Source organism: Hemitrygon akajei, chromosome 12, assembly GCF_048418815.1.
Source record: "Hemitrygon akajei chromosome 12, sHemAka1.3, whole genome shotgun sequence".
Classification (NCBI taxonomy): domain Eukaryota; kingdom Metazoa; phylum Chordata; class Chondrichthyes; order Myliobatiformes; family Dasyatidae; genus Hemitrygon; species Hemitrygon akajei.
The window spans coordinates 67,916,171-67,938,598 of NC_133135.1; the positions used below are offsets into that span (position 1 = coordinate 67,916,171).

The 22,428-nt window shown below is 43.1% G+C and overlaps 1 protein-coding gene across 1 annotated transcript in view; it reads left to right on the plus strand.

Annotated features, from left to right (window-relative positions):
- Nucleotides 1-22,428, plus strand: part of acot11a (acyl-CoA thioesterase 11a) — a 105,795-nt gene that overhangs the window by 20,847 nt on the left and 62,520 nt on the right. The window contains exon 3 of the mRNA XM_073063377.1: nt 16,303-16,372. Within this exon, the coding sequence (XP_072919478.1) occupies nt 16,303-16,372 (70 nt within the window). The remainder of the gene's footprint in view (nt 1-16,302; nt 16,373-22,428) is intronic.

The following is a 22,428-nucleotide window of genomic DNA, read 5'->3' on the forward strand; positions in this document are numbered from 1 at the left end:
ACATTAGAGACACTGCAGCACGAATAAGAGGTGCAGGCAGCTTTAGCCAAGGCCAAAGTCTTTGAGGCAGGCATAGAGCGGCTCGCTGACAATGACAATGTTAGCTCAAACTCACCTTGCCATTGCACTGAGAGGACTACGAGGTATGATCAAGACCAGTCTGCTTATGGTCATACCCACCCACCAGCAGACACTGAAGACTTAGGCCAATCAATCAGGGCTGAAAGGGAGCGTTCCTCTTTCACAGGATAACACCCCGCAACTCGACACCTTTTATGCAAACGGTACAGAATGGAGACTGCATCCCTCACATGCTTGTACTTGTACCAAACAGGCAGATATCTCAAAATGCCTAATGACTGGCCACTCACTTGCCCACAGATATGATGGCGAGATGCCATGTAGTAGAAGACTCCAACAGTCCTACATACTGTGGTACAACATGGGTGGTAACACTGCTCACCCTCCTGGTAAGGTGCACCAGACCCCTAATAAACCCCACCCTAATCACTATAGGTCAGATCTTGTGAGATTCCTAGTCTGTCATGACCTACTGACGGCCGGACTCTCAACATTCAATGATAAGCTAGCAAATTACTGGGCTTGGAAGTCCACATCCTCCAATGCCCTGAAGACCTCAACCTTAATCCCAGTGAACAACTCGACCTGCTGGTGAAGTGGCTTGGACCCAAGTCTACTGAGCAAGGAAGTAGATTAAAGTCAGATCGCATTGAACACCCAGTGCTGCTCTCAGTTTAGTCTGGCAAAGACTGGAAGAGTGCTATGGATTCATGGAGGCAATAGAGACCGCTTTCTTCAACAAGCTTGAGTCCTTCCCCAAGATTTCTAGCAGGAAGCCCCAATCTGCAAGAGCTAGGAGACCTGCTGTTGGAGTTGGAGGTAGCCAAAGCCGAAGGCTACTTACTTGGCTAGCTTTACCTCAACACTGCACGAGGAATTGGTCCCATCCTGGAGAAACTCCCATTTAGTCTATGGGAGAAGTGGATGTCAGAGGGCACTAGATACAGACTGGAAAAGGGAGTCAGCTTCCCAACATTTTCCTTCTTTTCTAGGTTCAGCTGGGATGAAGCCAAAATGAGGAACCACCCCAACTTTATCATGACCACTTCTAGCTCAGCACCACTTAAATCAGAGAAACCTGTCAGAGGCCCTGTCGTGGTGCACAAAACTGAGATGGATAATGCTGTCCAAAAGGATGATTCTGAAACAACAGAAAATCCTAACAAAAAGTACCCTCTACATCGGAAACCACACCTTCAGGGAGAAGCCTCTAGAGGAGAGAAGGGCCTTCCTTAAAAAAAAACCACTCCATATGTTTCAGCTGCTGTTCTTCAACCAGTCACTGGGCGAGGGACTGTATTGCTGTGATCCAGTGATCAGAATGCAACTGTGACAACAACAGGCCACTGTAGCTCTTCATGTTGAACTACCTCTCCAGTCTATGAAGAACAACACAAGTATCCCCTTACAGCATGGTGGGGAGGGAGATGAATCCTCTTCCTCTCCAGCTGCCACCTCCTCCTGTAGGTGAGGTCTGTGGGGGGAGAACTCTGCCAGTAAGTCGTGTTCGAAGATTTGCCTTGTCAGAAGACTACCGTGAGAAGAACAGTACGTCATCTTGTGATCAAAGCAATAAGTTTCCAGCTAAATCATCTTTTTTTCAATGTCTTCAACATAACCGATGGAACCTCACTTTGTACGTTTGGGACGTGTGCAGGTGTGTCACAGATGGTTGGGCGAAGAGCAAGAGGCTTTGTTAGCAAATCTGTTGATGGAAAGGTTCGTTTAGCTCACAACATGCTCACTGAGTGCGAGCAGCTTCTGGACAACAGGAAGGAAACCCCCACTCCAGAAGCAGCGACTCACCTCATGTCCCTAGTCAGCAAGATGCCGTCACTCGACCCAAAGGCTGAGATCCTGGCCCGGCTAGGGAGGGACATCATACAGGTACACAGAGTACTCGAGCACTGTAGTGGGCCTCCAAGTGCTCCTTCAGCGCAGAGGTTAGCACTTGAGTGGGTAGGTCATAGTAGGAGACGTCTGCCTGGGAAGTGCACACAGACCTTCACCTCTGAGTGTCTTCAGAACTAGCATTCTAGAAAATGGGCACCCCAGTGTCATGACCTCCTGTCTTGGCAGCACCCATGTCAAGAAGAGCTTCGGCCAGTCCTATCAGACTCGCGTCTCTCTTGTCTTGACCTCGCAACAAAGAGTGACACAGCAAGCATGGGTGAATCTGTCTTTGCCCACACAAAGGATGATTGCAGGCCAGCTCCTTTAATGGATGACCTTACTTTCCTCAGGGTGATGGATGACTGGTTCCATCGAGACAGCACTGCTACCCATCCGTAGCCCCTGACAAAGCCAACCAAACAACTGTGATCAAGCAAGCAGCTGCTTTCCTTCACTTACACGCCTGCTCAGGGAATGTACTGGAATACTACGGAAGAAAATGAGTAGTATCAGTGGAAAAACAGACTGGGAAGATGATTGAAATGTGAACTCTGGTTACAAATCTTTAAAAATGAAGACAATATTTTAAGTTTGTACAGATTCTAGATTTGTTTTGGATTCTCTGTTAATTTGATATGATTTAATTGGCTTATTTTGAAGTTTAGGTGGTGATCCCTCTTGAAGGACAGAATTTTATTCCTGTATTTTAAATCCAGTTGATGGTCTCATTACTATTTAGTAAATGACTGTGCTATTCAATTGATCAGAATTCACTCTAGTATGGTTTAATGTTTATTTTTTGTGAAAGTCATGAGCTCAGTTTACAGATACAGGTACCAGGTGGGGAGTGTTATGTCTGACCTGATTTGGATTGCTATTTTATTTGTAATTACTCAATCTCACAGTTTAGTTGTGTTTACAGCTATTGTTGATTGCTCATTATCATATCATTAAGCAATTAGCTTTTGTCATCAGGTCGGCTATTTTATATCATTTGTACATTTCATTATTAGAAGGAATTTCAATCAATATTTGAATCTACTCTTTGTGAGAATGCAGAGAAGTACTTTCCTTTTACATCGGCTCCTTGCCGATGTAACCATAGAATAGAATAGAACATTACAGCACAGAAACAGGCCTTTTGGCCCTTCTTGTCTGTGCTGAACCATTTTTCTGCCTAGTCCAACTGACCTGCACTGACATATCCCTCCAAACCCCTCTCATCCATATACCTGTCCAAGTTTTTCTTAAATGTCAAAAGTGAGCCCGCATTCACCACTTCATCTGGCAGCTCATTCCACACTCCCACCACTCTCTGTGTGAAGAAACACCCGTCTAATGTTCCCTTTAAACTTTTCACCCTTAACCCATGACCTCTGGTTTTTTTTCTCCCCTGGCCTCAGTGGAAAAAGCCTGCTTGCATTCACTCTATCTATACCCATCATAATTTTATACACCTCTATCAAATCACCCCTCATTCTCCTATGCTCCAGGGAATAAAGTCCTAACCTATTCAACCTTTCTCTGTAACTCAGTTTCTCAAGTCCTGGCACCATCCTTGTAAACCTTCTCTGTACTCTTTCAACCTTATTAATATCCTTCCTGTAATTAGGTGACCAAAACTGCACACAATACTCCAAATTCGGCCTCACCAATGCCTTATACAACCTCACCATTACATTCCAACTCATATTCAATACTTTGATTTATAAAGGCCAATGTACCAAAAATGTAACACATGTAATACTGTAACACATTGACAAATAACAAAGTTTCTGGAGGTCTCCCTGCCTTCCCACATCCCGCAAGAGGAGCATTGCACTACCCTGTCTGTCATCTCTACTGTCCCAGCTGAAATACTACCGTCCACTAATAACTTCTCGTCTTTTGGTTTCCTCTCTTCTTTTAAGAGTGAAGTGCCCTTTGCAATTTTCTAGTGGTCTGGAACCATTCCAGAATCTAGTGATTCTTGAAAGATCACAACTAATGCCTCTAAAATCTCTTCAGTTACCTTTTTCAGAACCCTGCGGTGTAGTCTATTTGGTCCAAGTGACTTATCTGTATTCAAACCTTTCAGCTTCCCAAATACCTTCTCCTTTAGTAATAGTGGCCACACTCACTTCTGCCTTCTAACTCTCTCTAAATTCTAGCTTGTTGCTTGTGTTTTCTACCATGAAGACTGATGCCAAATACTACTTCAATTCATCTGCCATTACTTTGTACTTTATTACTGCTTCTCCATTGTCACTTCCCCATGATCTTATGTCAACTCTTGCTTCTTTTACTCTTTATATATATCTGGGGAAAATCTTCTATGTTATTGGTTTGCTTATCTTCATATTTCATTCTTTCTCCAATTACAGTATTTATTTTAGTTCTTCCCATTGGTTTCAAAAGTTTCCCAATCCTTTAGCTTCCTGCTAAGTTTTGCAATACTCCCAGAAACTCCTGTCATTTCTGCTCAACCATCATTGCTGCTAGTGTCCCCTTCCTGTCTGTCAACTTTGGCTACTGCCTTTACTCAACTGTAATACTGATTTTATTTATATAGAGAGATATATAGAGATAATGGTGGAGGTAGAGATATATATGTGTGTGTGTGTGTGTGTGTGTGTATATATATATATATATATATGATTTTAGCTTCTACCTCTCAAAATGCAGGGTGAATTTTATCACATTACAATCACTGTCTCCTAAAGATTCCTTTACTTAGGCTCCTTAATAAAACCTGGTTCATCGCACAACACCAAGTCCAAAATTGCCTTTTCCTTAGTGAGCTCAGCCACAGAAAGCCCTAGGTAGCCATCTTGTAGGCAGTCTACAAATTCCTTGAGATCCAATATCAAACTGATTTTTCCCAGTCTACCTGAATATTGAAATTCCCCTTTGCCTTTCTAACATATCTTATCCATCTGCTGTTGTTATTTGTTTCCCTCACATTCTGGCTACTGTTTGGATGAACTTTTTATTTTATTTTCAGGTTCTTTTTATTCTTGCATTTTCTTAATACTACTCGTAAGGATTCTGTCTTCTAATTCTATGAAACTTCTTGCTAAGGATTTGATTTCAATTTTTACTAGTAAAGCCATCCCACCTGCTCAGCTTTTCGATAGAGTATGTATTCTCTGAAGGGAGAGGATAAACAGCCAGAAGTCTTGGTACTCGTTGGTACCAATGACATGGGTAGAAAAAAGGAGGAGGTCCTGAAGAGAGAATTCAGGGAGTTAGGTAGGAAGCTGAAAAGCAGGACCTCCAGGGTAGTAATCTCTGGATTTCTGCCTGTGCCATATGCTAACGAGGGCAAGAATAGTATGATCAAGCATATTAATGTGTGGATGAGAGACTGGTGTAGGGGGCAGGTCTTCAGATTCCTGGGTCATTGGAGCCTCTTCTGGGGGAGGTATGACCTGCAAAAAAAGGACGGGTTACACCTGAACCGAAATGGGTCCAATATCCCAGTGGGCATACTTAATAGAGCTGTTAGGGAGGGTTTAAACTAATTTGGCAAGGGGATGGGAAACGGATTGATAGGGCTGAGAAAGGGGAATACAGAAGTAAATCAAAGATAGCATGTAACAGGAGATGAGGCATGATCACAGCCAGTAGGATGAGTTACAGGGCAATAGAGGTGTGGTGCAGTTAAATCAGAAAGCAACAAATACTGGACTGAAGGTGTTATATTTGAATGCACGCAGCATAAGAAATAAAATGGATGATCTTGAAATTCAGTTACAGATTGGCGAGTATGATGTTGTGGCCATCTCTGAAACTTGGCTAAAGGATGGCTGCAATTGGGAGCTGAACGTCCAAGGATTTAAGGTGTATCAGAAAAATAGATTAGTAGGCAGAGGGGGTGGTGTGGCCCTGTGTTTAAGAAATAATATTAAATCATTAGAAAGGGAAGACATAGGATCAGAAGGTGTAGAGTCTCTATGGGTTGAGTTTAGAAATGGCAAGGGTAAAAGAACCCTAATGACAGTTGTATACAGGCCTCCAAACAGCATCCAGGATGTGGATTATAAACTACAGCAGGAGATAGAATAGGTGTCAGAAGGGCAATGTCATGATAATCGTTGGGGATTTTGACATGAAAGTGGATTGGGAAAACCAGGCCTGTACTGGACCTCAAAAGAGAGTTTGTATAATGTCAAAGGGATGGCTTTTTAGAACAGCTTGTTGTTGAGCCCACTAGAGGATCGGCTGTGCTGGATTGGGTGTTGTGCAATGATCAGGAAGTGATATGAGAGCTTAAGGTTAAGAACCCTTAGGGAACAGTGATCACAATATGATCGAGTTCACTTTTAAATTTGAGAAGGAGAAACTAAATTCCAATGTATCAGTATTTCAGTGGAATAAAGAAAATTACAATGGCATGAGAAAGGAACTGGCCAAAGTTGACTGGAAAGGACACTACCAGGAAGGATAGCAGAGCAGCAATGGCTGGAGTTTCTGCGGAAAATGAGGGAAGTGCAAGGCAGATATATTCCAAATAAGAAGAAATTTTTTGAATGGAAGAAGGACACTACCATGGCTGTCAAGTCAGAGCCAAAGAAAAAGCAAAAGAGAGGGCATACAAGGAAGTTAAAGCTAGTGGGAAAATAGAGGATTGGGAAGCTTTTAAAAACTTGCAGAAGGAAACAAAGGAGGTCACTAGGAAGGAAAAGATGAATTATGAAAGGAAGCTGGTAATTAATATCAAAGGTGATACTAAAAGCTTTTTTTAAAGTATATAAAGGGTAAAAGAGTTGAGGGTAGATATTGGACCAATAGAAAATGCCCTGGAAATATTGTAATGAGAGACGCAGAGATGGCAGAGGAACTGAATGCGTATTTTGCATCAGTCTTCGCAGTGGAAGACATCTGCAGTATACCGGACATTTAAGAGTGTCAGGGAAGTGAAGTAAATGCAGTTAAAATTACAACTGAGAAGGTGCTCTGGAAGCTTAATGGTCTGTGGGTGGATAAATCTCTTGGACCTGATGGAATGCACCCTCGGGTTCTGAAGAAAGCAGCTAGAGAGATTGCAGAGGCGTTAACAATGATCTTTTAAGAGTCGATAGATTCTGGCATTGTACTGGATGACTGAAAAATTGCAAATGTTACTCCTCTATTTCAGAAGGGTGGGAGGCAGCAGAAACAAAACTATAGAGTTGTTAGCCTGACATCAGTGGTTGGGAAGTTTTTGGAATCGATTGTTAGGGTTGAGATTATGGAGTACCTGGAGGCACATGACAAGATAGGCTAAAAAAGCCAGCATGGTTTCCTGAAAGGAAAATCCTTCTAGACTAACCTACTGCAATTTTTTGAGGAAATTACAAGCAGGGTAGACAAGGGAGATGCAGTGGATGTGGTGTACTTGGATTTTCAGAAGGCCTTTGACAAGGTGCCGCACAAGAGGCTGCTCAGCAAGATACAAGCCCATGCAGTTACAGGGAAGTTACCAGCAATGGGTGGAGCATTGGCTGATTGGCAGAAAGTAGAGTATGGGAATAAAGGGATCCTTTTCTGGTTGGCTGCAGTGGAGTTCCACAGGGGTCGGTGCTGGGACCGCTGCATTTTACGATGTATGTCAATGATATTTGGACTATGGGATTAATGGATTTGTGGCTAAATTTGCCAATGATACAAAGATAGGTGGAGGAGCAGGTAGTTTTGAGGAAACAGAGAGTCTGCAGAGAGTCTGAGATAGTTTAGGGGAATGGGCAAAGAAGTGGCAAATGAAATACAATGTTGGAAAGTGTATGGTCATGCACTTTAGTGGAAGAAATAAATAGGCAGAATATTATTTATATGGGGAGAGAATTCAAAATGCAGAGATGCAAAGGGATTTGGAGTCCTTGTGCAGGATACCCTAAAGGTTAACCTCCAAGTTGAGTCGGTGTGAGAAAGGCAAATGCAATGTTGGCATTCATTTGTAGAGGTATAGAATATAAGAGAAGGGATGTGATGTTGAGGCTCTACAAGGCACTTGTGAGACCACACGGAGTTTGTGTGCAGTTTTGGGCTCTTAATTTTAGAAAGGATATACTGACATTGGAGAGGGTTCAGAGAAGATTCACAAGAATGATTTTAGGACTGAAAGGGTTGCTGTATGAGGAATGTCTGGCAGCTCTTGGGCTGTACTCCCTGGAGTTCAAGAGAATAAGGGGGGAATCTCATTGAAACATTCTAAAGGTTAAAAGGTCTGAACGGATTGGATATAGCGAAGTTATTTCCTATGGTAGGGGAGTCTAGGACAAGAGGGGACGACTTCAGGGTTGAAGGACGTCCATTTGGAACAGAGATGTGGAGAAATATAGTCAGAGTGTGATAAATCTGTGGAATTTGTTGCCACGAGCACTGTGAAGGTCAAGTCATTGGGTGTATTCAAGGCAGAGATAGATAGGTTAGCCAAGGCATCAAAGGGGTATGGGGAGAAGGCAGGGGAGTGGGGATGACTGGAAAAATTGGGTCAGCCCACGATTGAATGACGGAGCAGGCTCTGTAGGCTGAATGTCGATTTCTGCTCCAATATTTTATGGTCTTACCCGTTGATGCTGAGCTCTTTTCAGTCATGACTCTGATGCTGACAAATCACCTTCTTTAACTGCACGATAATATCATCTACTGAACCTCGTTTCGTAAACTGCACAACACCTCCACTACCCCCTTCTTAAATTTGTCTCCATGTTGCCTGAAGTTAAATTTTTATTTCTTTTTAAACCTTCTGCCTTAGTTTTTTTTATTCTGGAGACTTCAGTAATTACTTCTGCACTCTCCTTATTGGTTCTTTATCCATATCCCACCTCCTGTGCTATTTAGTTTAATGCCCCATTCACAGATCAACTATATCTGTGCCCTGGTCCCTGCATGATTCATGTGCAGCCTGTCATTCTTCTCCACACCAATCTTTGAGCCAAGCATTTAACTCTGATCTTAGTGACCCCATGCCAATTTACACGTGACCCTGGTAGCAATCCAGTAATTATTACCTTATTGGTTTTGCCTTTTAATTTAGTGCCCAGTGCTTAAATCCCCTCAGCAGAACTCCAATCCTCCTTCTGCATACAGTACGGTGATGGTACCCGCGACTGAGTATTTCCCCTTCCACTCCAAATTCCTCAGCATGATAAGTCTGAAACTGGGGTGCCAGGCAGACAACTCAGCTTTCGGGACTTTTGGTACTTGCAGTAGTGTCCATTTCCCCATCTATACTATCCCCAATTGCAATTGCATTTCTCTTTTCTATCCCCCCACCCCACCCCGAATGGTTCCCTGAACCATGATGCCATGGTTAGATTGCTCATCCATCCTACAATCAGAATCTGAATCAGGTTTATTATCACCGGCATGTGACGTGAAATTTGTTAACTTAGCAGCAGCAGTTCAATGCAATACATAATATTGCAGGGAGAGAAAAAAATAAATAAAATAACGCATAATAATAAATAAACAAGTAAATCAATTATATATATTGAATATATTTTTTAAAATGTGCAAAATCAGATATAATATATGTGGGGAAAAAAGTGAGGTAGTGTCCAAGGATTCAATGTCCATTTAGGCTTCAGGCATCTGTATCTCCTACCTGATGGTAACAGTGAGAAAAGGGCATGCCCTGGGTGCTGGCGGTCCTTAATAATAGACACTGCCTTTCTGAGACACCGCTCCCTAAAGATGTCCTGTGTATTTTGTAGGCAAGTACCCAAGATGGAGCTGACTAGATTTACAACATTCTGCAGCTTCTTTCGGTCCTGTGCAGTAGCCCCTCCATATCAGACAGTGATGCAGCCTGTCAGAATGCTCTCCACGGTACAACTATAGAAGTTTTTGAGTGTATTTGTTGACATGCCAAATCTCTTCAAACTCCTAATAAAGTACAGCCGCTGTCTTGCCTTCTTTATCACTACATCGATATGTTGGAGGTTTTGACACCCAGGTACTTGAAGCTGCTCACTCTCTCCACTTCTGATCCCTCTATGAGGGATTCCTTCGTCTTACTCTTCCTGAACTCCACAATCAGCTCTTTCATCTTACTGATGTTGAGTGCCAGATTGTTGCTATGGCAGCATTCCACTAGTTGGCATATCTCTCTCCTGTACGCCCTCTCGTCACCACCTGAGATTCTACCAACAATGGTTCTATTGTCAGCAAATTTATAGATGGCATTTGAGCTATGCCTAGCCACACTGTCATGTGCATACAGAGAGTAGAGCAGTGGGTGATGCACCATCAATAACTCACGCTGAGACGTAGGAAGCGAGATATCGGCTTTTATTGACTGGAAGAATAAACAACACTACATCCTGGGGAAATGAGGAAGAGCAGCAGCCCACAGTCGCCTTTATACAGGGGTCTGTGGGAGGAGCCACAGGAGCAGTCAGCAGGGTCTGTGGGAGGAGCCACAGGAGCAGTCAGTCAGGTATATCTAGTTCACCACAGTGGGCTAAGCACACACACCACAATTGCCCTCATAGGGAGCAAGAATCTCAGAGCTGTTGGACAGGCTCTAGGGCTGAGGCTCCTCTAGCACTATCTCTTGTCACATCATCTTGTCCCCAATTACAGACCAAATTAAACAAATGGTGTTGTTCAGCAGTCAGACTAATGAAACACTACGTCAGGTAGCTCTGCACTTCCTTGATCTGTTGCAGTGTTTGAAGCTCATATACATTAGCTCAAGATGAGGGAACACACACTAGTTCTCATAGAGGGCTAAGAAGTGGGAAGAGTGAGGAATTTCAAATTCCTGGATGTCAATATCTCTGAGGATCTTACCTGGTCCCAACATATCAATGCAATTACAAAGAGGCATGATTGTGACTATATTCCATTAGGAGTCTGAGGAGATTTGCTATGTGTCCAAAGACACTTGCAAATTTCTACAGATGTACTGTGGAGAGCAATCTAATTGGCTGTATCATTGTTCGGTATGGGGGGAGGGGGGTCTACAGCACAGGATTGACATAAGCTGCAGGAAGTTGTAAACTCAGTCAGCTCCATCATGGGCACAAGCCTCCCCAGTATCCAGGACATCTTCTGCGGAGCGATGCCTCAAAAAGGACCACCATCATCCAGGACGTGCCCTCTTCTCATTTCTATCATCAGGCAGGAGGTACAGAAGCCTGAAGGCACATCCTCAATGATTCAGGAATAGCTTCTTCACTTCCCCTCCGTCATCAGGTGTCCAAACGGACATTGAACCTGTGAACACTACCTCACGATATACTTTTTCTCTTTTTTTCACTACATAATTAATTTAACTTTAAAAAATATATATACTTTAATTTGTAGTTTTACTATTTTGTATTGCAATGTACTGCTGCTGCATAACAAATTTCACACCCTGTCCCAGTGATATGATTCTGATCAACATTTCGAGCTGAGGCCCTTCATCAACACTGGAAAGGAAGAAGGGAGAAGCCAGAATAAGATGATGGAGGGAGGGGACAGCATACAGGCCGGCAAGTGATAGGTAAGAGCAGGTGAGGGAGAAAGTGGGGGAGGGGGTAATGATGTGAGATGCTTGGAGTTAGGTGGAAAAGGCAGAGAGCTGAATAAGGAATCTGATAGGAGAGGACAATGGACTATGGGATAAAGGGAAGGAGATAGGGAATCAGGGAGGTGAGGGCAGGGGGAGCGGAAGAGAAGGTGTGAGAGGGCCACCAAAATGGTGGAAAAAGAATAACTCGGTCAAGAACTATTAGGAAACTAATACACAGTTTTATAATACAGTAGGGATATTGGTAGTGTTCTAATTTGTTCTGTATTTCATTTAAATACATACATTGTTACTCAATTAAATGGGAGTTTGTCTTTTTTATTCCTTTTTAATTATTCCCATCAAACTTCGGCTAATTGGAGCAGCCAGTTAATTGGGCCAAAAATGTCCTGGTCCCGATGTGTTCCAATTAACTGGAATTCACTGTATTCCATTCTGGCTGAACAATACCAAAGATACACACACAAAATGCTGGTGGAATGCAGCAGGCCAGGCAGCATCTATAGGAAGAAGTACCGTTGATGTTTCGGGCTGAGACCCTTCATCAGGACTAAATGAAAGAAAAAATAGTAAAAGATTTGAGAAGGGGAGGGGAGATCTGAAATGACAGGAGAAGACAGGAGGGGGAGGGATGAAGCTAAGAGCTGGAAAGTTGATTGGAAAAAGGGGCACACAGCTGGAGAAGGGAGAGGATCATGGGATGGGAGGCCTAGGGAAAAAGAGAGGGGGAGGGGAGCACCAGAGGGAGATGGAGAGCAGACAAGGAGTTACTGTGAAAGGGACAGAGAGACAAAAAAAAAGAGAGAGAGAAAAAAGGGGGGAAAAAAGAAAGAATGAATGAATAAATAAATAAATAAACAAATAAGGGATGGGGTAAGAAGGGGAGGGGCATTAACGGAAGTTAGAGAAATCAATGTTCATGCCGTCAGGTTGGAGGCTACCCAGATGATATATCAGGTGTTGTTCCTCCAACCTGAGTGTGGCTTCATCTTGACAGTAGAGGAGGCCATGGATAGACATATCAGAATGGGAATGGGACGTGGAATTAAAATGTGTGGCCACTGGGCAATCCTGCTTTCTCTGGCGGACCGAGCATAGGTGTTCAGAGAAACGGTCTCCCAGTCTGCGTCGGGTCTCACCAATATATAAAAGGCCACATCGGGAGCACCAGACGCAGTATACCACACCAGCCGACTCACAGGTGAAGTGTCGCCTCACCTGGAAGGACTGTCTGGGGCCCTGAATGGTGGTGAGGGAGGAAGTGTAAGGGCAGGTGTAGCACTTGTTCTGCTTACAAGGATAAGTGCCGGGAGGGAGATTGGTGGGAAGGGATGAGGGGGACAAGTGGACAAGGGAGTTGTGTAGGGAGCGAATACCAAAGCTGTGTGTTTTAGCTCATTTGCATGAAGATACATGAGTGTGGAAGAAAACAGAACTTTTAATTGGCACTGGATTTTTTTGGGTTTTTTGGGAACATGAATTGCTCATTTGTGTGGATGTGGTGAATCTCCTGGTAAGGCAACATATGTTTGTCAAGGAAGTTGCATCTGTGTATTGTGTTTTTAACCATGTGAGTATCAGTTTGAATTCAGTCTCTAATGATCAGAAGCATTGTGATGTCACGTGGAATTAAATTTCAAACTAGTTCCTCATGTCTGTCAGATCACTGAACAAATTTAAATGTGTGTGTGTGTGTGTAAATAATCCATCTCATTCTGAGTGGTTGGAAACACAATGTGTAGCTTGCATTGTTCTGAAATATTGTTAAGTAAGTTGTTGAGCAGGGGACTGAACTAGAGTGATCTGGTTGGTTTACTCTTTCTTCTGCACTTGACTCTGCTACATTTGATCTGGGAGTACCAGAATGAACCAAGCTGCCTAAAACAGAAAAAATCTTCTCTTCCTGGCATTACTGTCAAAAGCATTAAACTTGATTTTCTTGTTCAGAAGCATTCTTTTCATACTGTTTTATGATCCAAAAATTTGAGGATGCTTGCATTAAGATGTTAGGCAAAGCAGAAATCTTACAGATATTAGTTTATTTGCCCAAGGAACTTAATTTTGTCTTTAGATGCTATCAATTGTACCTTGTGTCAATAACAAATTGTGTCAATGATTCATATGTATATATGTGGAATACCTAAATGTATGGTGAGTTTTAGGCTAATAGGTTACAATTCCTTTTGGCTTTATTGGAATCAGAGTCAGGTTTAATATCACTGGCATATATCATGAAATTTGTTGTTTTATGGCAGAAGTACATTGCAATATATAATAAAAAATATAAATTAATATATATAATTAATGTAACAAAAGAGAAGAAAAATAGTGAGATAGTATTTGTGGATTAATTGCCCATTCAGAGGGGAAGAAGCTGTTCCAGAAACGTTGAGTGTGTGACCTCCAACTCCTGTACACTCTTTGGTAGCAATGAGAAGAGAGTATGCCCTGGGGGGATGTGGGTCCTTTCTCATTGATGTCGCCTATTTGAGGCATCGCCTTTTGAAGATGACCTTGCTGCTGGGGAAGCAAATGTGTTCCCTCAATTTTCCCCTTCCTGAAGTTCACAATCAATTTCCGGGTCTTGCTGATGTTGTGTGCAAGGTTATTATTACATCCCACTCAACCAGCCGACTATCTCACTCCTATACGCCTTCTCATCACCATCTGAAATTCTGACAATAGTTGTGTCATCATCAAATTTATAGATGGCGTTGGAGCTGCGTGCACCCAATCACTCAGTTGTGGGTGTAGAGAGAATAGAGCAGTGGGCTAACCACACATGCTCGAGGTGTGCCAGTGTTGATTGCCAACAAAGAGGAGATGTTATTTTGGATCTGCATTGACTGTCATCTCCCACTGAGTAAGTCAAGGATCCAGTTGCAGAGGCCTAGATATTGGAGCTTGTTGATTAGAACTGAGGGTATGATTTTGTTGAACATTGAGCTGTAATAAATAAGTAGCAGCTTGACGTTGGTATTACTGTTAACCAGGAGATCCAAGGCTGAATGGAGAGCCAGTGAGGGCCACTGAAATTGCATCCGCTGTAGACCTGTTGTGGCAGTAGGCAAATTGTAGCAGGACTAGGTCCTTGCTTAGGCAGGAGTTGCCTCTGGCCATGACCAGCCTCTCAAAGCATTTTATCATAGTAGATGTGAGTGCCACTAGGTGATAGTCATTGAGGCAACTAACCCTGATCTTCTTGGGCCCTGTTATCATTGTCACCCTTTTGAAGCAGATGGGAACCTCTACCTGCAGTGGTGAGAGATTGAAGATGTCCTCGAACACTCCCGTCAGTTGGTTGGCACAGGTTTTTAGAGTCCTACCAGGTACACCATCAGGGCCTGATGTCATGCAAGGGTTCACTCTATAGAAGGGTGTTCTGAAAACAGCCTCTGAGACAGATCACAAGGTCACCAGATGCTGTAGAGATTCACACAGATCTAGTTTCATTCTCCCTTTCAAAGCATGCATAAAAGGTGTTGAGCTCACCTGGGAGTGAGGCATCACAGTCATTCCTGATGTTAGGTTTCACTTTGTAGGAAGTGATGACCTGCAAACCCTGCCAGAGCTGAAGAGCACCTGGTTCCATCACCAACCTCAATCAGATTTGTTTTCTCACTCTTATTAAGCTTTCATAGGTTGTACCTGGACTTCACGTATAGTTCTGGAACATTGGTCTTGAATGCCACAGATCTAGCCCTCAGCAGACTACAAATCTCCTGGTTTATACATGGCTTTTGGTCTGAACATTTTCCAGTCTACTGACTCAAAGCAATCCTGGCGGAGAACTCCCCTGCAGATAAAAAGGATGACATTTGACCGCTAGATATTCCAGGTCAGGTGAGCTGGGCTGCAATAGAACTGCCACATCTGTGCTCCATGGCAAGTTAATCATAAAGCATACTCCACCTCCTCTACCTTGAGAAGACTGAGCTGTCCTGTCCTTGTGGTGAATGGTGAAGCCATTGAGCAACAGCGCTGTATCTGATATGCTGGTATGAGCCAAGTTTCCATAATACAAAGAACACAGCGGTCTCTGATGTCTCTCTGGTACTGCAATCTTGCTCTGAGGTCTTCAATTTTATTTTCCAGAGACTGTACATTCACCAGCAGGATAGCCTGGAGTGGGGGTCTGAAGTCTCTGTGTTTCAATTGTACCTGCAGACCAGCGCGGCATTCCCGTTTCCATTTTCTTAAAAGGGAACTTCACTCACGATCTGAGTCTGTATTTTGGAGTAAACTGATTTTTAGTTTCGATAGATTTTTTTAAACTTCTTGAAACAATGCTGCTTACTGAAGTATCCATGGCTATGACTGTGGATTTCACCTGTGGTAGTCTTAAACATTAGTATGTGATGATCTGCATTGGAGCTGTGTGCAAAGTGTCACTACTTATGAGCACCATCTTAACCAGAGTACAAGTCCTTGCATCCGGGCTGGCAGACTTCATGTCGTTTCATTCTGTCAGTATTTGTACTCTAACAGTTCCTGTAAAAGAATTAATTGATTTATGACCCAATGCATGTGCATAATGATGAGTAACTTACTGGGCATCTGAATCCTTATCATAAACCCTTGCTATGATTGGGACATCTTGGGAATAGCAGATTTATTACCTACTCAAGGAAATTTGATGGCTTCAATTTTTGGAATGCCTCATAATGAAAAGTACAGGCAGCATTCAGAGCCGAAATATGTTTATCCTACGTATGTGCTGTATATTGTTACATTATATTGCATGAAATGATTCAGTAAATTTTAGGCTTTAAATTGATACATTTTGCTGACAATGCTTCTTTGTGTTTTTTTTGTCCCCTGCTTCTCTCATCCCTACCCTGCAGCGGAAAGACATGCAAATTGCCCGTGTGTTACTGCCTCAATGGATGATATTGACTTTGAGTATACCCTCAGGTAACCGTCTCATTTCCCGAAGTGTTCTGTTCCAATAATTAAGAGAAAATAATCTGCGTTTTATAAAAATCTGATGTGGTAGTGCAACATCATGAAGTATATTAGGTAGTGTTGAGGAAGCAGGGTGTCTGCAGAAGGATTAGGAGAATGGGCAAAGATGTAGCAGATGGAACATAGTGTAGGGATGGGTATGGTCATACACTTTGGTAGAAGAAATAAAGGTGTAGACTATTTTCTAAATGGGCAGCAAGTTCAGAAATCAGAGGTGCAAAGGGACTTGGAAGTCCTCATGCAGGATTCCCTAAAGGTTAACTTGCAGGTTGCAGGTAGTAAGGAAGGGAAATGCAATGTTAGCATTCATTTCAAGAGGGCTAAAATATAAAAGCAAGGATGTAATGCTGAGGCTGTATAAGGCATTTAACAGACTACACTTGGAATACTGTGCGCAGTTTTGGGCCCCTTATTTAAGAAAGGATGTGCTGACATTGGAGAGGGTCCACAGGAGGCTCAGGAGAACTATCCTGGGAATTAAAGGGTTAACATATGAGGAGCCATTTAATGGCTCTGGGCCTGTATTCACTGGAGTTTAGAAAAATGAGGGGAATCTCATTGAAACCAATCAAATATTGACTGGCCTAGATAGAATGGACATGGAGAGGAAGTTTCCAATAGAGCGAGCCGCTGGAACTAGAGGGTACAACCTCAGAATACAAAGATGCCCCTTTAGAGCAGAGATGAGTATGAATTTCTTAGGCCAGAGGTGGTGAGTCTATAGAATTCATGCCACAGACTACTGTGGAAAACCTGCTGCTAAGCATTTTATGCACATTTTAATGTAGATGTATTTATTTTTGTTGCATGTCCTCTAGAATGTTAATATTTCCCCAGTTTTTCAGACACAGGAGAGTTTGAATATTGAGTCTTGGGGGCTGAATATTATTAAAATGTCTAACAATCCATTCTGGGCACTTAATTGCACACTCTAGATCGCACTTTCATTTTCTTATGCTACAAAAATAACTGTACTTCAAATGCATAATTGGATATTAAATATCTCACAGCTTGTACCATGCAAATGCAAGTTTAATCTAGATTTATAGGCTCATGAAATAGTGAGACTCGGATTGGGTAAACTGATTAATCGGAGTTCACTAGACTGATTCCTGAGATGAAGGGTTTAGCTCATGAAGAATGATAAAACAGACATATTCTGCATCTTAAAAGACTGAGGGTGATCCCTTTGAGACAGATGAGTTTGAGGATGCTGGATTAGGGTGAATATTTTACATGAGAAATGGAGTCAAAGCCAAAGGTCATATCAGCTATTGAAAAGCAAAAAAAAAAAAATTGCAGATGCTGAAAACTAAACTGAAAAGAAAATACTAGAAACGGTCAGCAGGTCAGACAACATCTGTGAAGAATGAAATGTAGTAAACGTTTCACCAAATAGAACTAGACAGAGTTTTCTCTTGCTCTCTCTGACTCTTACTCTCATTCTTATTCCAGATGGTGAGCTCATACTAATTTTTTGTCTTGAGAGTTTGCTGTACTTGATTATCATTATGCTAAATAATTTTTACATGTAAATTTTCTTGGTAAATTTGCACAATGCGCAACAAGTTTTTCAGGAGTCAAATTACTAACCTTGTTTTTGAAAATAAAATAGACCTGTGTGCCTTGTTTGAGGCAAGTTGGAACATGAGGTCTCTCTGCTGCCTGCCCTATCAGGTTATCCATTTCTCCCATGTATTTGTTTTTTACTCCTGTTTTCCTAACCTGGTGGGCGATTGCCTGTGGCATTGCAGTTTCTGTGTTATTGTCAGTTTCTTGAATGGTCTCTAATTCATTTTAAATTAAGAAATTCAGTTTTAAAATAATTCAAACAACAATTGCTTTGATAAATTAATCGAACTGCAGAGTCACAACTTGCTTGGCTATATAGCTAATTTTTTTTTAACCAGCTTTTGATTGGCATGTTGCCAGCTCTTTCCCACCTTTCATTAAGTAGCGTAAATTTACATTTGCTCCCTTTCATTCTGAGAAGGTTCCTTAAGGTTGTTAGAGCCTGGGGGTGATAGTGGGGATAAGCTCCCACTACTTATTAAATGCTCCTAATGGTGTGTGTCTCGAATAGCCTCTGACAACCGAGTCCAGCTTCTGGCCCTCGCATGCAGCTTAGTTATTAAGCCTGGTGGAACCATTTCTACTGACAGGCAAAGGGGCAAAGGTGGGTCACTGGCGCCTTAAAACCAGCTGCTTCTGGCAGATGGGGCTCATCAGCCATGGCCGGCAGCTCACCTAGGAGAAGGAAAATTCTGATCTCCAACCTCCATTGCCTTGAGGTTATTCCCACTCATGGGGAAGACTTCTGGAGTAAAGCCCAAGGAATAATCCAGAGCTGGAGTCCCTAAGGCAGTCCTATGTTGAATTTGATGCTGACTGGCAACTCCTACGATGCCGCTGATGCCAAATTGTATTGGTACCTACCGTTCCTTTGGATTCATCAACTGCATAGAGAGGGGGAATGTGGTACATGGGCAACAACTTGCCTTCCTTATCATACTGCTCTGCCTTGCGTGTCATGTAGACAGCTGAAACGCAACCCTCATGGTCAACCCCACCCAGTGGAGGGTCTCATTCTGTGGGAGCCATTCTGGAATCTGTGGAATTTTAGAAGATCACAGCCAGTACGTTCAACATCTCTAGTCAAAACATCGCACTGTAGATCTACAGGTCCTGGGGATTTATTGGTTTTCAATCCCATTTTTAAACTAATACTGATTTATTGGTTATTGTATATTCCTTGTTACAATAACTTTTGCTTTTTTAACTTGTAAACTGCTTTCTGATGTCATGATTGTGTGAGACTTGTAAACATTTCTGGAAGTTTTTGCTCCTTGCTATCTTTATAGCTCTGTCCAAATTTATTCTATTTGATCTGCGATCTTTTCTCTCTTCTGTTTTTATTCCTTTTCTTATTATCCTCCTTTTTAATTTTACCCATCTTTTTTTAAAATCCAAGTATCCTGGACTATTTAATGCTTATTATTGGCCGTTAGTTCATACCCATGCATTTTCTGTGGCTTTTGGCCTTTAGATTTCAGTGTCAAACATGCACAGCATTGCAAGCCAGCTTGGTAATCTTGAATGCTTTACACACAATTCACTTCTGAAATCTGAATAAACTTATGGGGGCAACAAATTGGTATTTCAAAACTGCCAGCAAATGTTACTGAAGGTTATTAAGTTCTGTTGTAAGGCTTAAACCCTGAAGCGTGGCTCAAGAATAAAAGGAAATATGAGTTTTATAAAGTGTTTTTCATGATGTGCAGATATCCCAGAGTATCAGAAACTGATGTATATTTGAATCATATTCTTGGTGGTATTTGGCAAACATGGCAGATAAATAGTGCAGAGCAAGGCTCCATAAACAATGGTCACCAGCTATCTCAATCAAGAGAAAATCTGCAGATGCTGGAAATCCAAGCAACACACACAAAATACGGGAGGAACTCAGCAGGCCAGGCAGCATCTATGGAAAAAAAGCACAGTTGACATTTCGGGCTGAAACCCTTCGGCAGGACTGGAGAAAAAAAGCTGAGGAGTAGATTTGATGGGTGGGGGGGGGAAGGAGAGAGAGAAACACCAGGCGATAGGTGAAACTTGTAGGGGGAGGGATGAACTAAAGAGCTGGGAAGTTGATTGGTGAAAGAGACAAAAAGCCACGGAAGAAAGATAAAGGGGGGAGGAGCACCAGAGGGAGGTGATGGTTGGGCAAGGAGGATAATATGAGAGAAGAAAAAGGATATGGGAAATAGTGAAGGATAGTGGGGGTGGGGGGGGGGTGGGGAAAGAGGATTTACTGGAAGTTTGAGAAATTGATGTTCATGCCAAAAGGTTGGAGGCTACCCAAACGGAATATAAGGTGTTGTTCCTTCAACCTAAGTGTGGCCTTATCATTACTGTGAAGGACCATGGATGGACATATCAGAATGGGAATGGGAAGTGGAATTAGAATGGGTGGCCACTGGGAGATCCCGCTTGTTCTGGTGAACGGATTCTAGATGCTCGGGGAAGCGGTCTCCCAATCTATGTCAGGTCTCACTGATATAGAGGAGACCACATCAGGAATACAAAACACGGTATATGACCCCGACAGACTCACAGGTGAAGCACTGACTCACCTAGAAGGACTGTTTGGGGCCCTGAATGGTAGTGAGGGAGGTGGTGTAGGGGCAGGTGTAGCACTTGTTCTGCTTGCAAGGGTAAGTGCTAGGAGGGAGATCAGTGGGGAGGGACGAATGGACAAGGAGTTGTGTAGGTAGCAATCCCTGTGGAAGGCAGAAACTGGGAGGGGAGGAGGGAAAGATGTGTTGATGATGGGATCTAGATGGAGGTGGCGGAAGTTTCAGAGAATTATGTGCTGAATGTGGAGGCTGGTGTGGTGGTAGGTGAGGACAAGAGGAACCCTATCTCTGGTAGGGTGGCGGGAGGATGGGGTAAGATCAGATGTGCGTGAAATGGAAGAGATGCAATTGAGGGCAGCGTTGATCTTTTCAAGGATTTCAAGTTCCCTGGCCCCCATCATCTTATTTTCATTATGGATGTCCAGTCCCTGTACACCTCCATCCCTCACTAGGAAGGCCTCAAAGCTCTCAGTTTCTTTCTGGACACCAGATCCAACTAGTTCCCCTCCACCACCACTCTCCTCCACCTAGCAGAACTTGCCCTCACTCTGAATAATTTCTCATTTGGCTCCTCCCACTTCCTTCAAACAAAAGTGGTAGCCATGGGCACTCACATGGGTCCTAGCTATGCCTGCCTGTTTGTCGACTACATGGAACAGTTTATGTCCCAAGCCTATATTGGTGACAGTCCTACACTTTTCCTATGCTACATCGACAACTGTATTGGCGCTGCTTCCTGCACCTGTGCTGAACTCGTCAATTTCATCCACTTTCCTTCCAACTTCCACTTTGCCCTCGAATTAATCTGGTCCATTTCTGACATTTCCTTCCATTTCTCGATCTCACTGTCTTGATCTCCGAAGACAACTTATCCACCGATGTCTATTATAAACCAATGGACTCTCACAGCTACCTGGACTATACCTTGTCCCACCCCTGCTACTTGTAAAAACGCCATCCCCCTTCTCTCAATTCCTCCGTCTCCGCCACATCTGCTCTCAGAATGAGGCTTTTCATTCTAAAAACAAAGAGATGTCTTCCTTTTCCCTTCCTCCAGCTTCCACATCCAGCATATAATTCTACAAAACTTCTGCCACCTCCAACTGGATCCCACCACCAAACACATCTTTACCTCTGCCCCCCCCCACTTTCTGACTCTCATATCCATTTGTCCCTCCCCACTGATCTCCCTCCTGGCACTTATCCTGGCAAGCAGAACGAATGGTACACTTCCCCCCTCACTACCATTCAGGGCCCCAAGCAGTCCTTCCAGGTGAGGTGACGCTTCACCTGTGAGTCTGTTGGGGTCATATACTGTGTTCGGTGCTCCCGGTGCAGCCTCCTGTATATCGGTGAGACCCAACATAGATCGTTTCGTTGAGCATCTACACTCTGTCTGCCAGAACAAGCGGGATCTCCCAGTGGCCACCCATTTTAATTCTACTTCCCATTCCTATTCCGATATGTCTATCCATGGCCTCCTTCACTGTCATGATAAGGCCATACTTAGGTTGGAGGAACAACACCTTGTATTTTGTTTGGGTAGCCTCCAACCTGATGGCATGAAAATCGATTTCTCAAGCTTCCAATGATGCATCAGTGCTCCCCCCCCCCACCCTTCACCATTTCCCATCCCCTTTTCCCTCTTTCATGTTATCTCCTTGCCCACCCATCGCCTCCCTCTGGTGCTCCTCCTTCCTTTTTTCTTTTTTCCATAGCCTTCTGTCCCTTTCACTAACCAATTTCTTAGCTCTTTGCTTCATCCCTCCCCCTCCAAGTTTCACCTATTGCCTGGTGTTTCTCTCTCCCCTCCCCCACCTTTCAAATGTGCTCCTCAGCTTGTTTTCTCCAGTCCTGCTGAAGGATTTC